The sequence below is a fragment of the Calypte anna genome, chromosome 8 (assembly GCF_003957555.1).
Source record: "Calypte anna isolate BGI_N300 chromosome 8, bCalAnn1_v1.p, whole genome shotgun sequence".
NCBI classification, from domain to species: domain Eukaryota; kingdom Metazoa; phylum Chordata; class Aves; order Apodiformes; family Trochilidae; genus Calypte; species Calypte anna.
The window spans coordinates 26,248,381-26,262,714 of record NC_044254.1 but is presented as its reverse complement, the minus strand read 5'-3'; the positions used below and the strand labels follow the sequence as shown (position 1 = coordinate 26,262,714).

The 14,334-nt window shown below is 38.7% G+C and overlaps 1 protein-coding gene across 4 annotated transcripts in view; it reads left to right on the top strand.

Annotated features, from left to right (window-relative positions):
* Positions 1 to 14,334, top strand: part of USP24 (ubiquitin specific peptidase 24) — a 62,242-nt gene that overhangs the window by 30,533 nt on the left and 17,375 nt on the right. For all 4 annotated transcript variants that reach the window (XM_030455619.1, XM_030455618.1, XM_030455617.1 and 1 more), the window contains 27 exons: positions 25 to 136; positions 383 to 459; positions 1,154 to 1,294; positions 1,439 to 1,492; positions 1,679 to 1,794; positions 2,341 to 2,407; positions 2,574 to 2,684; positions 3,085 to 3,183; positions 3,272 to 3,442; positions 4,068 to 4,153; positions 4,295 to 4,388; positions 4,644 to 4,799; positions 5,186 to 5,283; positions 6,010 to 6,105; positions 6,262 to 6,490; positions 7,405 to 7,564; positions 7,806 to 7,961; positions 8,511 to 8,581; positions 9,269 to 9,429; positions 9,978 to 10,039; positions 10,373 to 10,564; positions 10,806 to 10,923; positions 12,150 to 12,294; positions 12,745 to 12,864; positions 13,094 to 13,219; positions 13,937 to 14,035; positions 14,241 to 14,323. In XM_030455619.1, coding sequence (XP_030311479.1) covers positions 25 to 136; positions 383 to 459; positions 1,154 to 1,294; positions 1,439 to 1,492; positions 1,679 to 1,794; positions 2,341 to 2,407; positions 2,574 to 2,684; positions 3,085 to 3,183; positions 3,272 to 3,442; positions 4,068 to 4,153; positions 4,295 to 4,388; positions 4,644 to 4,799; positions 5,186 to 5,283; positions 6,010 to 6,105; positions 6,262 to 6,490; positions 7,405 to 7,564; positions 7,806 to 7,961; positions 8,511 to 8,581; positions 9,269 to 9,429; positions 9,978 to 10,039; positions 10,373 to 10,564; positions 10,806 to 10,923; positions 12,150 to 12,294; positions 12,745 to 12,864; positions 13,094 to 13,219; positions 13,937 to 14,035; positions 14,241 to 14,323 — 3,200 coding nt within the window. The remainder of the gene's footprint in view (positions 1 to 24; positions 137 to 382; positions 460 to 1,153; positions 1,295 to 1,438; positions 1,493 to 1,678; positions 1,795 to 2,340; positions 2,408 to 2,573; positions 2,685 to 3,084; positions 3,184 to 3,271; positions 3,443 to 4,067; positions 4,154 to 4,294; positions 4,389 to 4,643; positions 4,800 to 5,185; positions 5,284 to 6,009; positions 6,106 to 6,261; positions 6,491 to 7,404; positions 7,565 to 7,805; positions 7,962 to 8,510; positions 8,582 to 9,268; positions 9,430 to 9,977; positions 10,040 to 10,372; positions 10,565 to 10,805; positions 10,924 to 12,149; positions 12,295 to 12,744; positions 12,865 to 13,093; positions 13,220 to 13,936; positions 14,036 to 14,240; positions 14,324 to 14,334) is intronic.

The following is a 14,334-nucleotide window of genomic DNA, read 5'->3' as shown; positions in this document are numbered from 1 at the left end:
AATACATCTGCCTTTCCTTCACAGATGTGCTTTGAGTGGTTTACAAAAGGACAGCATGATCTTGAGAGTGATGTACAGCAGCAGCTCTTCAAAGAGAAAATTCTTAAACTGGAGTCATATGAAATCACTATGAATGGTAAGAAAATCACTTTGCTCAACAGATTTGTTTTTTAAAATGTATACCAGAAATTTGCTTCCTAAGCTTTCACATTAAATATCCCAACAGTTCTGTAAATCAAAAGAATAAACAGGTCTTTTTCTACCATTGATTTTCCACGATTCTAGAGTGACAAGGTCATCTCCTGTATTTGCTGTCTTTGTGTTTTCAAAAAAAAGCATAGAAACTTTGCCTCACCTGAATAAATCTTCTTTTTACTTTCAGGCTTTAGCTTATTTAAGACTTTTTTTGAAAATGTGAACCTGTGTGACCACCGACTAAAGAGACAAGGAACACAACTGGTGAGTGTTCTGGAAAATTTGTTTCTTGTTTATTACCTGTGGCATCTTGGGGATGGGAGCATGTGAGGCAAGGGCTCTTTAGCAGCTGTTTTAGATGGTCATGGGTCTTTTGGGTTTTTTTTCTTCTCCTAAGCAGGTAAATAGTCCTTTCTTTTTTCTTCTTTACATGAGATTTAGGCTTATCACAGTCAAATTCTAACCTACAGTAATTTTTAAGCCCCGTAAACCTTCAGTGTTTTTATTAAATGCTGATATGTTAAGTAGTTTTTCATGGGCTTGTTAGATCTTTATCCTAGTTACTTCAAAAGCATGATTTTTTGCCAAGTTTCATAGCAGGTTTTGTGATGATTTATTATGTGGTTAGTTACCATGTTGACCTTTGTGAAACAAATTCCATTCCCAGTTAAATTTCTCCATGCTTTTGAAGTTTTTAATTTTTCATTTGGCTTGACTGAGAATGTTCTTTGGAACTTGTTTATCCACCTGTAAACAAATTATTCTTGTATAAAAACACAAATCTGCAGCTCTCAGTTTTCCTTTGCACTGTGCCAGAGCTTGGCAGTGTGTTGGAAAAGAAAAATGTTGAGATTCAGTGAAGAGATCTCTTCCAACAGATAAAGACTGTCCTGTTCCTTTAGCTAAGCTTGCTGTTGTGTAACAAAACCAGTCATGTTTTACTGTTGTTCTTGCATAGAGTGTAGAAAAACTGGAATTAATAGGAATGGATTTCATTTGGAAGATTGCAATGGAGTCACCTGATGAAGAAATTGCCAATGAAGCTATTCAATTGATAATAAATTACAGCTATATTAATCTAACTCCTAGATTGAAAAAGGTAGGCAAATATTTGTGTATGAAAGTGCTCTTACATTCACAGAGCCTTGATAATTCTGCAAGTTGAAAGGTCTAATTTGTTGGTGTGTGTCAGTTTGAGTAATTCCTGTGGAAGTTCTAATTCATTTGTGTATTTCATCTTCAGGATTCAGTATCACTGCACAAGAAATTCATTGCTGATTGCTACACACGATTAGAGGTAAAGGACAAATTTTAATTGTTCTTGTCTTTACATCCATTTTTAGTTTTGTACCTTAGAATTAGTATAACTGACTATGATAATTCTATTTAATGAAAAAATTCCTTTCCACAAATACTTCTTGCCCTCTTAGCAGGGCATGCTGGTCCATATAATCCAGCACTTGCACTCTGCTTTGTTTTCTAGGCAGCCAGCTCTGCACTTGGTGGTCCAACATTAACACATGCTGTCACAAGAGCTACAAAAATGCTTACAGCAACTGCTATGCCTACAGTGGCAACATCAGTTCAGTCTCCTTACAGGTAGGCCTGCCTTTAAAAGACTAAATATGACAGTAGACATTTCCTCCCAGCTGCTTCACACATGATTTTGAGTGCTAACTAAAATTCTCAGCATTGCTATTTTCTCAGTTGAACATCCCAATTAGAATGCAATTTGAATTCCACAGAGACTTTGAAAAAAATGTGGTTTAAAAAACCCCACAAAACCTCAAGTAAACAAACAAAAAAACCCTGACACTGCCCCCCCACCCCCCCCTCCAAACCAAAACTAACCAAACATAGAAAACAGCCACAAATAAAAGCAGCCACAGACTATAACTGGCCTATTAGTCATGAAGTATTTCTGGGACAGCAGGGTGAGACCTTAAGAAGCATGAAACAACTTCTGAAACTTGCTACACCTCCAGCAGTGTACTCCAAGCTTCTTGGCCTGTTTTCCTAGTTGATTTCAGCTGAATTAACTCCAGGTTTAAGGAGCTATATTTGAAAACAGCTAATTCATGGTAATTCCCATGGATGTTGAAAATTAAAAGACAAGTAACTCTTGTTTTCAATGTTTATCTCTAGGTCAACTAAACTTGTAATAATTGAGAGGCTGCTGCTGTTGGCAGAGCGTTATGTGATAACAATAGAGGTAAGAGATGTCATTTCTTCCTAGGCAAGGTTAAGAACACAACTTCCACTGTTATTAAAAATAGTAAAAGCTTAAGCATATGTAACTAGAAGCTTTGTTACATAGCATCATAGAAATCTCTTTGATTTCAAGGCTGGTGTTTATTGTCATCCTTCTCTTCCCATAGGACCTTTATTCTGTCCCCCGAACTATTCTACCTCATGGTGCCTCTTTCCATGGACATATTTTAACACTTAATGTTACGTATGAGTCTACCAAAGATACCTTCACCATAGAGGTATGTGTGCACAGGTTGTGTGGCATGTGCTGTTGGGCATCTCACTACTCTTGGGGGTTTTTTTTTTTGATGCCTGAATGTGAACAGAGTAAGCTGGTTTTAAGGACTCCTGTCAATTTGAAAACTGTATTAAAAAATGCTAAAAGTGTATATATAAGGCTACTGTAATGGAAGCCTGTAGACTAAGTATATTTTCATTTTTATTTTGGAGTGGGAAAAAGTTGGTGATGAAGCATTTCTTCTGCTGCCCTACCCTGTCAGTCTCTTTTGTGGGCAATACTCTTACCACCCTATGCAGAGAAGCAGAAAGACTTCAGTGGAAGACATTTTTTTTTTTTTTTTCCTCATGGAATTTACTGCTTGAGCAGACTTACTGAGCCAGTGTCTTGTAATTTTACAGGCTCATAGCAATGAGACTGTAGGAAGCGTCAGGTGGAAGATAGCAAAGATGTTGAGTTCACCTGTGGATAATATACAGATATTTGCCAATGACAGCCTGGTATGTTAACTACAAAAAAAAAAAAAATCTCATTCTTTATGAAATTGAGCCTCTTTTCCAAAACTGAATGGTAAATTTTTTCTTGCAGCTAACTGTAAACAAAGATCAGAAACTACTCCACCAGCTGGGCTTCTCTGATGAACAAGTCCTTACAGTAAAAACATCAGGAAGTGGAACTCCATCAGGGAGCTCTGCAGATTCCTCAACAAGTTCCAGCAACAGCAGCAGTGTGTTTAGTTCATCCTATGCAATGGAGCAGGTACAGTGTAACAGCCTGAAGCCTTCCCTCAGGTTTTCCTGGAGGGGGTGTGGTTGGGGGAGCTGTAGCTGGGAAGAAAAGGTACAGGAAGATGAGACAAACTGTTTACATGAGCTTGAGTATCCAGCCTTTAGTAGTCAGGTTTTGCATTCAAATTGCAATTGAAACAAAGCATTTAAAAGCACAGGTGGCTTATGCATGCAGATTGGACCTCACAATCTGTATTCTATCACCTGTTGTAGCCTGCTGCATGTTTATTAATCCCTACAGGGTCTTTTAAGCAAACAAGACCCATATGACTTAAGTCTGATTGTCAGAGGGAAAGATTTCCACATTTCCACGATTAATAAAATTTCAATATGAAAATAAACTGAGAAGCATGTACTGACATGTTCAGACCACTCCTGGTTTGCTCTTTATGACAACCCTAACTAACAGTTGACTTCAAAAATTAATGTTTAAAAGGGAAATGTCAAAAATCAAATGTTGCCTCAGTCAAGAAAGTGGCTGGGATTTCTACAGGCCGGGTTGGCATTTGGGTCAGTTGCTTCAATGAAGAATTTTATTGAAGTACTGGCAAGAAAGAGGGGAGTAAAAGACCTTTTTATTTCTGCTTAATTCTCAGGAGAAATCCCTCCCTGGAGTAGTCATGGCTCTTGTATGTAATGTGTTTGATATGCTTTACCAGCTTGCCAATCTAGAGGAGCCCAGGTAAGCAAACTAAATGGTTATTAAATATTAAATAAATGCTCACAGCTTGAATAAGTTCTTAATTTGCAGTGTATAGACACCCAGCAGGCCACAGCGTGGCTGAGCTTTATTTTGCACAAGTAACTTCTGGTAACTTTTCAGGATAACACTTCGGGTGAGGAAACTTCTGCTCTTGATTCCCACTGACCCAGCTATTCAGGAGGCTCTTGATCAGCTTGATTCCCTGGGAAGGAAGGTATGGATTAAACAATAATCTTGCTGATTTTAACAAAAGGAATTTTACTACCAGGTTTCTTAAATTTCTTGTCAGATTATAATCTGTGAGGGGTTTGAAATTGTGCAACATAGTTAATGCTCATGTTGAGGATTATTGACTTAATGGCAAGCAGCAGGAGGCAAGAGGGTTGTTAGAGGGATTATAGGAAGTGCACTGCCAATTATAACAAAACGTGGCATTCTCCAAATATTTCTTGTCTCTTATTCCTCCTAGAAAACACTGCTTTCAGAATCAAGTTCTCAGTCTTCAAAATCACCATCCTTGTCTTCAAAACACCAACACCAGCCCAGTGCTAGTTCAATACTAGAAAGTCTCTTCAGATCTTTTGCCCCAGGCATGTCCACCTTCAGAGTGCTCTACAATTTAGAGGTAAGAAAACAAATTTACCTCTTTCTACTTGTTTCTGAGAACTAAAGTTTAAGTAGAGCTAAGTTTCTTGGGCAGGAATCCACCATCACAGGGTCATTATGTAAAATGCAAATGTCATGCCATAGTCTGCTTTTATCCATGTGATAAATTTTGAAAAAATGTGAGAAAAAAAATACTGGTGGTACAGAATAAATATCTGTAATAGCCAGAGTTGTCCCAGATATTTTTTAAGTGATTTCTTCTGACTGCAGCCTCACAATAAATAAGTGTATTGTTAATTGCTTCATTTGTAGTGGATTTTTTTCTGTTATGCTTTTAACCTTCAGCAGATAAAGAATACTAAAGAAGGGGAAGTGTCTGCATATTTATTTATTCATTTATTTTAGGTACTGAGCTCCAAGCTGATGCCAACTGCAGACGATGAAATGGCAAGAAACTGTGCCAAGTCCTTCTGTGAAAACTTCCTCAGAGCAGGAGGTTTGAGGTTAGATGTCAAAATCTTCACTCACTAACACTTCATTTAGTTAGCTCTTTATGGTTTCTGATTCCCACACTGGAGCACACTAGAACACCCATCAGTTGTTTTCTCAGAGGAAAAAAGATTCACCAAAAGCTGTTTTTTTTTCACTCCCCCTGTCTGAAAAGCTGCTGTGGCTGCATAGTAATGTAGCAGAGTATATGTTGTTAAACCCCAAAATAAAAGTAGGTACAGATAAGCTGGTGAAGTGTAGCTTTTACCTAAGGTTGTTGATAATTAGAGAATTAACAAGTAAGTGTTTCAGGTCAAATTGGCAAGCATTATACTATGTTCTGCATAGATACCAGTTGATGGACAGATCATGCAGTGAAAACCAAATTTAATTTGTCTGACTACAAAATTAAGAAATTTGAGAGGGCACAGAGTGAGTGGTTTGGAAGTCCTGGCAATACTACTTCTGCTTGTGTCAGATGTATCAGGCGTTTGTTGCTCTTAGTAATTCTTACCCCCTGTCATGTAGATCCTGAGGCACTTTCCAGCAAGAACTGGAAGTTCTTATATGTAGATGTTGGAGAGGAAAATGAGGATATTAGTCTTCAAAGACACCTGTTTGGCAATTTTAGCTGGCACTTAGCTGGACTGAATAGGAGGGAAGGAGGAAAAATAAGTTGTTGTTCACTCCTAATGCAAAACATTTTCCAATGGAGTCTGTCATATTGATTTGTTTTTAAGTTTGGTGGTCAATGTGATGCAGAGAGATTCCATCCCATCAGAAGTAGACTATGAAACAAGACAAGGAGTCTATTCCATCTGCCTACAACTTGCAAGGTAAGTAATTGCTTCTCATTAGAGAAAGTGCTGCTTTCTTGGCTTCCAGAGTATGGCTTGTACTGTTGAAGGCTAATTGGTACTTTGAGTTCTGTTTCATTCACTTGCTGTGAGCATTCAAAAATAAGCCTGATGGTTTTGCTCTCTTGAATGCAGGTTCTTGCTTGTTGGGCAGACAATGCCCACCTTGCTGGATGAGGATTTCATTAAAGATGGGGTAGAAGCCTTGTCCTCACGTCCCTTCCGCAATGTCAGCCGGCAAGCAAGCAGACAGATGTCCATTTGTGGAACACCTGAGAAGTCATCCTACAGGCAGCTCTCTGTGTCTGATAGATCCTCCATTAGGGTAGAAGAAATCATCCCAGCAGCAAGAGTTGCCATACAGGTAAGGAGGTGTTTGATGATGAAGGAAGTTTCTGATTATTTATGGTGATGTAGCCGTGGCATCTCCAGTGACGTCTGTAGGACTCCTGGATTTTATTAAAAACTGTACCTTTTCATAGAGATTCTTGCTCAGGCTCCCTTTAAAAACCTCTGAAGGGCCTGATAAACAATGTCTCTTCCCAATCTAGATTTTAACTGTCTCCAAGAATTATTTTGGCAGTCCAAAGGGGAACAGTATCCTGAAACTGCTTACCAGAAATAGAACTACACAGAAATCTTATTTGTGATTTACTGTCAGTCACATGTAACTATAAGATCTTTTTCTGTTTGAATTACTGGTTTTAAGTCCATGTTTCTTTGAATCAGAAATTTGGGGCAAGTTTTTTGTTTCAAATAGCTCATGAGAACTAAAATTTGCTTGATGGTACCCTGAGGTAAATGGAGACCTTAAGAAAATGTTCTTTTCCCCTCTACATGTGTCACTGTAATTAATCCGAGACTGGCTATTTAACGAACATTCTAACCTGACAAGAACTCACCCCATTTGAAGCCTGAGTTCAGTTGAAAGATATTTTACTCACTAATGTAACAAGTATGCTATGCTAAGTTCTTTGGCAGTGCTTCCCAAATGGATTTAGATGATGGAAATCAGCCTGCCCAACTCCAGATAGTTGTAAAGGGTGCCTACCCTAATGGAGAGTTTAAATCTAACTTACTTCCTATTAAGGGGGTAATACAAATCAATCCTTGGGAACAAAAAGGCTCTAATATCCTTGAGCCTCCCTAGGGAAGAGAGGGGACAACAACTCTAATGGTGAAATTTGATGTGATCCAGAAGATACATTCCTCTTAGCCCTGTGCTTAGCAAAGGGTGTTGAGTATTGCAGAAGTAATTACTGTTTCTTTTTCCCTCAGACCATGGAGGTGAATGATTTCACTTCCACAGTGGCTTGCTTCATGAGACTCTCTTGGGCTGCTGCTGCAGGACGACTGGACCTTGTGGGAAGTAGTCAGCCAATAAAAGAGAGCAACACTTTATTTCCTGCTGGGATTAGAAACAGACTTAGCAGCTCAGGTGAGTTAATGGTGTCTTGAAATCAATCTAAAGAAAGCATTTGATTTATTCTTAAATTAACTCTCCCAAAGCTGGATTCAGTGGAGTTTGGCTTGATGATCCTCTTCCAACTCATATGATTCTATGATAGAATTAGACAAAGCTGAGAAAAATGCATTTGGCATTTTCTATATTGCAGAAAAACTGACCAGAAGCTGAAAACACCTGAAGAATGTGATGTGTTGTTCATTTCTTAATGCAGGAAGTAATTGCAGTTCAGGAAGTGAAGGAGAGCCAACTGCCCTGCATGCTGGGATCTGTGTGAGGCAGCAGTCTGTATCCACCAAAGATGCTCTGATTGCTGGAGAAGCTTTGTCTCTCTTGGTCACCTGCCTCCAGCTACGTAGCCAGCAACTAGGTATGAAATAGCATTGGGTATCTCACTGTCTGGAATATAAGTAAGGTGGCAACAGCTTTTGGAGATAGACAAGTACAAAAAAATTCATGAGAAACTTCTAGCTTTGTAAGCTGAGACAGCTCAAGTTAAACCCAGAATCTTTCATTAAAAAATACAGGATTTTTTTTCCAGGTCTGAAGAACAGTTGGATGAGACAAACCATGTGGTGCTGCACCTTAGTGAAATGTATTGGGAAAGCTGACTTATTGCCAGTATATAAATATTTGCACTGGATTTGAACTGTGTAATTCTCTTAAGTGCTGCTGTTTGCATAGCTGGTGTTTAGTACTTGAACCTTTGTGTGCTGGAAATGTAAACCTTCCAGGTGATGGAAGGAGAAGGAAAGTGCTGTTATAATGTGATGCCAGTCTCTGGTGAGGGAAAAAGATAGCTATTTGTGTGTTGATGGGAGGTGTCCTCTAGGTTCTACAGTATTTTAATGCAAGACTACAGCTGCATTACTTTAAAAGGTTATTTTTTAAGAGATACCTTGGTATTCTTTTGTTCTAGGATCTTTTTACAATTTGCCTTGTGTTGCTGATTTCATCATTGACATTCTGCTGGGATCACCAAGTGCTGAGGTGGGAGCCTTTCTCTGAAAACTTCTGAAATGTGTGCACTTTGATCATTTAATATGGTCTTGAAGATAAAATAGTTCATTCCAACAGCTTTTTTGTATTTGAATGTATAACCTTTGTATCATTGTTAGTAATTCCAGTATCTAGTGATGTGTTGATAGAAAATGCTGAGGTATTACATTCTTTAGGCTTGTTTAATCCACTAGGCACAAAACTGTACTGTGAATAGTCTAAACAAAGCAGGTAAAACTAGTACTTTGGGGAAAGTTCAAGGTAACTTTTGGCTGAAAATACCTGGATAAATCTAATGGACTATTCTGAACTTTTGAGAAATGCTTCCAAATATCAGAGCCCTTCTATAAATATTCTTTCTGATTCAATATTTCTGAAATCTAGATATTTTCAAACCATGTTATACTTAATTTTATTGCATCTCATAATTTACATGAAGTCATTGCATCCTTTGCCCTTTATCTGACTTTATAATTTGTGTTTAATAAAGCATCAGAGCTTTTAGCTCTGCGATGGAAGTGGGTTGCTAAGTCTGTATGAGTAGAGAAACCCTGACTGACAGAGCTCATTGTCAGGTTTACACAAGATTTTCAGTATCTGTTATTTTCTTTCTAACAAAAGAGAGGTGTAATTTTTGCAGCCTAGGACAAACTGTATTTGACAATGATGCTGTTTCAGATTCGTCGTGTTGCCTGTGACCAGTTGTACACCCTTAGTCAGACTGACACATCAGCTCACCCAGATGTACAGAAGCCAAACCAGTTTCTCCTGAGTGTTGTTCTTGGTGCCCAGCTGCCTCTCTGGTCACCAACCAGCATCATGAGAGGAATCAACCAGAGGTAAGTCACATGCATGTATACTTAGGAAGCAAATCTTACCACCTTTTACAATGAGTAACTCTAGTAGCTCTGAGGCACAAGAAGTTAGGGACAAGGGACTTGCAAAACAGACATCCCTGTCACACCTCAGGTAATTTTGGAATTAGGTAAATTGAAGAGAAATAAAACTGAATCCTCAAGGTACTCTTCCTCTGTGAACTATTATAGTTCAGTTTTTCTTCTCAATCTGAATAGAGGAATAACTGAGAAATTTAAACATGTTGTTTTATCATCCTCTGATAATTATTTATAATAATAATTAACAACAATGAATTAAAATTGTTGTGAGTTGAAGGTAGAAAGCAGGTTTAAATGTTACTCATGACATTCAGAAGTAGCTGTTTGGCAGGATTTTGTTCTAAAGCTGCAGAGTGTGCATGCCAGGAGCATACCCAGACAGCTATGCTATTTTGGGTTAGGTGGACAGGCACACAGGCCTTCAAAGCAACTGCTTAGAAAAATGCTTTTGACTTGAAATTAAACTTTTCTTCTGTTTGTACCTGTTTCAGACTCTTGTCCCAGTGTACTGAGTATTTTGACCTGAGATGTCAGTTATTGGATGACCTGACGTGTAAGTATGTTTAGGTTACTGTGCACACATCATTCTGATGGCAGCTTCTGCAGACAAGATGTAGAATTGCCTTCACAAAGGGGTTGCTACACCACAAACTCGATGTCACCTGCCAGTATGCTGGCTGTCCTGTGTTGTTAACACCTTGACAGGGACTGTTCTTGGTGTTCTGTAACTTACTCGTTTTGGGAAGTGAAATGAGTTTTGTGGAAGGGTTACATTGTACACATTGCCAAGGAAACTAGACTGGTACCAAACTGAACTTCTTTGTATTTATATTCTACATTTGTAGAGCCATTCATTTCTCTGGGTTTTCTTTTTTTTTTCTTGCAGCATCAGAAATGGAGCAGCTGAAGATAAGCCCAGCTGCCATGTTAGAAGATGAGATCACCTGGCTGGACAATTTTGAACCCAACCGCACGGCTGAGTGTGAGACCAGTGAAGCTGATAACATCCTGTTAGCAGGGCACTTGAGGCTCATCAAGACCCTCCTTTCTCTCTGTGGGGCAGAGAAAGAAATGGTTGGTAAGTATCTCTTTGTACTCTAAACCTGGTGTGAATTCTGCATGACACTGTCAGATGACTTTCCAGTAGTCAATACCTGTCAAGATGTTACAATGCATCAGTAGAAGTGAAGCAGCTCTATAAGAAGTCATTTTGGCAGCTCCTTTGTGACATTTGAGAAAATATTTAGGTCTGTTTTTTATTGATATGGTACAGAGGTAATGTAAGTATTTAACAGTAGGTGTGGATTGCTGTGTTGCAGGTTCATCTTTGATTAAGCCATTATTGGATGATTTTCTCTTCCGAGCATCCAGGATTATTCTGAATAGCCATTCTCCAGCAGGCAGTGCTGCAATCAGTCAACAAGACTTCCATCCAAAGTAAAAATTGTTTTCTTTATGTTGGGTTTTGTCCTTGATCTCATGAATGGATTGGGGCTCCAGATGTTAGGATTTCATACTATTGTTGGACCATTTCTCCAGTTCTTTGCATTTCCTACAAAAGTGTCCAAATAGCATTTTTGTAAATTCTTTGTGACCCTGAATCTTTCTTTTTCTGCACTTCTGAAGTCTGCAGTTTGTTAAATCACTGATGAACTGCATCCACAGCTAAGTGCTGATTTCTTGAGTCCAAAGAGTACTCCTGCAGTTCATCATTTTCATTCATCATCCAATTACCATTTCAAGACCCTTGTAAATGACAATCTCAAAACTTCTGCTGTTTTCTTCTTCCCTTCAAAAGAACTGTAAAATGCTTATGTCAAATAAGTCTCTTTTACCTGAGGTGGCTGACAATAGCCCAGAATATATCAAACAAGGCAAAAAGCTTTCCCTTTCCTATCAGGCTTGCCTTGTATTACTGCCATACAATATCCAAACGGGTGGGTAAATTAGCTTAATGTGGAGCTGTGAGCTGCTGCATCTGGATTGCTTACATTACCCTTGAGTAAAGAAGGTTCCAGTGGAGCATTTAGCAACCCCTGAAATTAATGGGACTTGCTGCATCTTAATGCTCAGCTCCAGCTTTGCTCCATTGCAGCTCATCTCAAACCTGTTCTTTTGCCTGCTTAAAGTAAATAAAGCCTTTTCTTTTGCCTTTAGGAAAAAAGGGCTAGTGTGTTGTATGATCCATTGAAAAGAGCTAAATAGAAGTGTTTACTGGTCTAGCAGAGCTTAGGTCCAAGGTCACCTCTTGTAGCAAGAAAGTTATCTGCTGTAGCTCTTTAGAGGCTTGTCTCCCTGTAAATATCACCTCTCTATCAGTGTTAACAGTGGGAGTATCTGATCACCCTCAAACTTACAACCAATTCTTTGTTGTCTTTTTAGGGCACCTACTTGTCCTTGATACTAAATGTTAACAAACAGATGTCTCCATGCCAGTAAGGGAGGGTTATTTAAAGCAGTGTTTCTGGTGCTGCTCCTCTGTTTCTTTTCTTCACCATTTCCCTTTCCTAAGAAAAAAAACCATCACTCTGCAGTCTCTCAGGAGTGTTTATAGTGTTCCTTTTGAACATTAATTGTCACTTGTTCTGACTAATATGACTTTCTGGAATTAGAAATAATTGAGTCATCTGCAAAACAGATCTCAACTGTGGTTTTCTTTTTAGGTGCAGCACAGCAGATAGCAGATTAGCTGCTTATGAAGTGTTAGTGATGCTGGCTGATAGCTCACCTTCCAATCTCCAGCTTATTACAAAAGAGCTGCTTTCTATGCATCACCAGTGTGACCCTGCACTTACAAAGGAGTTTGATGTAAGCAAGAAGCCTTTTTTGATGTGTATTAGCATGACTCAAAGTACTGTGTATGATCTACTTAAATGCTACATTCAGGAAATTCTCATAGTCTTCAATTGTCAAAATTAAATTGACAAAAAGACAGGACCAGATGCAGATGCATTTGGTCTTCCTCAGAAGCAAATACTCCAGTGAGTCTTTGTTGGTTATTACCTGGATATGAACGAAGTATTTCCTAAATATCACCCATTTTATATAAATATATTTTAGACAAGTTTTGTGACCATTTTGTGCAAAGTGTTAAATGACCAAATGTGCTCTTGTGATCTTTTTGAAATTTATATTCCCCATTTGCCATTAAATAACCCTTAAGTGTTATTATAAAGATGATAAACACTATGGGATGTCTCATGCTTTTTCAGACCCACTGGGACAAAAAACAAATCACAATTCTGTTTGTCATTCTAGTATCTCCCACCAGTGGATAGTCGCTCCATTTCAGGATTTGTGGGACTGAAGAATGGTGGTGCTACTTGTTACATGAATGCTGTTTTCCAGCAGCTGTATATGCAGCCTGGTCTCCCAGAGGTAATTTGATCAATATCCAATAAAATTCCCTTTGTGGAATTACTGTCACCAAAGCTGCAAGTTCATCTTAGAACCATCTGTAAATTAATTGTTAAAAAAAAAAAAATACTCTGTGTTTGCATAAATATTTACACAAAATAAATATATAAGCTGTACTGTGTGTTGTGACAACTTACAGTAATAATTTCTGTCAAGTACCAACTTTATTAAGTTATTTGTTTCCTTCCAGGCCTTGCTTTCCATTGATGATGATACAGACAATCCAGATGACAATGTGTTCTATCAAGTTCAGTCTCTCTTTGGTCATTTGATGGAAAGCAAGCTACAGTATTATGTACCTGAGAACTTTTGGAAGGTATTAACATCTTTTTGTTTAATAAGTTGCCATTTATTCAGCCTTTTCTCATTGTAGAATTTCTGGAGATAAAGTAACTTCTACTTCAAAAAGAATATATAAAAATTAAAAATGTCTTAAAAAATCATTTTATTTAGTGACACACACCTCGAGTGCTGTGTCCAGTTCTGGGCCCCTCAGTTTAGGAAGGAGATCGAGGTTCTGGAGCGGGTCCAAAGGAGGGCAACCAGGCTGGTGAAGGGACTGGAGCACAGATCCTATGAGGAGAGGCTGAGGGAGCTGGGGGTGTTCAGGCTGGAGAAGAGGAGGCTCAGGGGAGACCTCATCACTCTCTCCAACTCCCTGAAAGGAGGTTGGAGCCAGGGGGGGGTTGGGCTCTTTTCCCAGGCAACTCTCAGCAAGACAAGAGGGCAGGGTCTCAAGTTGTGCCAGGGGAGGTTTAGGTTGGAGATTAGAAAGAATTTCTTTCTGGAGAGGGTGATCAGCCATTGGAATGGGCTGCCCAGGGAAGTAGTGGATTCTCCGTGTCTGGAGATATTTCAAAAGAGACTGGATGTGGCACTCAGTGCCATGGGCTGGGAACTGCAGCGGTAGTGGATCAAGGGTTGGACTTGATGATCTCTGAGGTCCCTTCCAAACCAGCCAATTCTGTGATTCTGTGATTCTATGGTATGTGTATTGAACAACCACCTTTTTATATATTTGTTTTTTCTACAGATTTTCAAAATGTGGAACAAGGAACTTTATGTTAGAGAGCAACAAGATGCTTATGAGTTCTTCACCAGTCTTATAGATCAAATGGATGAGTATCTCAAGGTGAAAACCTCAGGGATTTCTTTCCTTGTTTATATGCATCTTCTTGGTATCTTTTCTTTCCTTTGTTCTTCAGAAAACAAGGCAGAGAGCCACTTGACTTCATTTATAATTTACATAGTATTGAAAAATTTAACATTCCAATTGCTTTCTTGGTCTTTCACTCTGCAATATATCCAACTGATGTCCAATTTTACATCTCCAACAGAAAATAGGAAGAGACCAAATATTTAAGAATACTTTTCAAGGTATCTTCTCTGATCAGAAGATCTGCAAGGACTGTCCTCACAGGTAATCTTTAA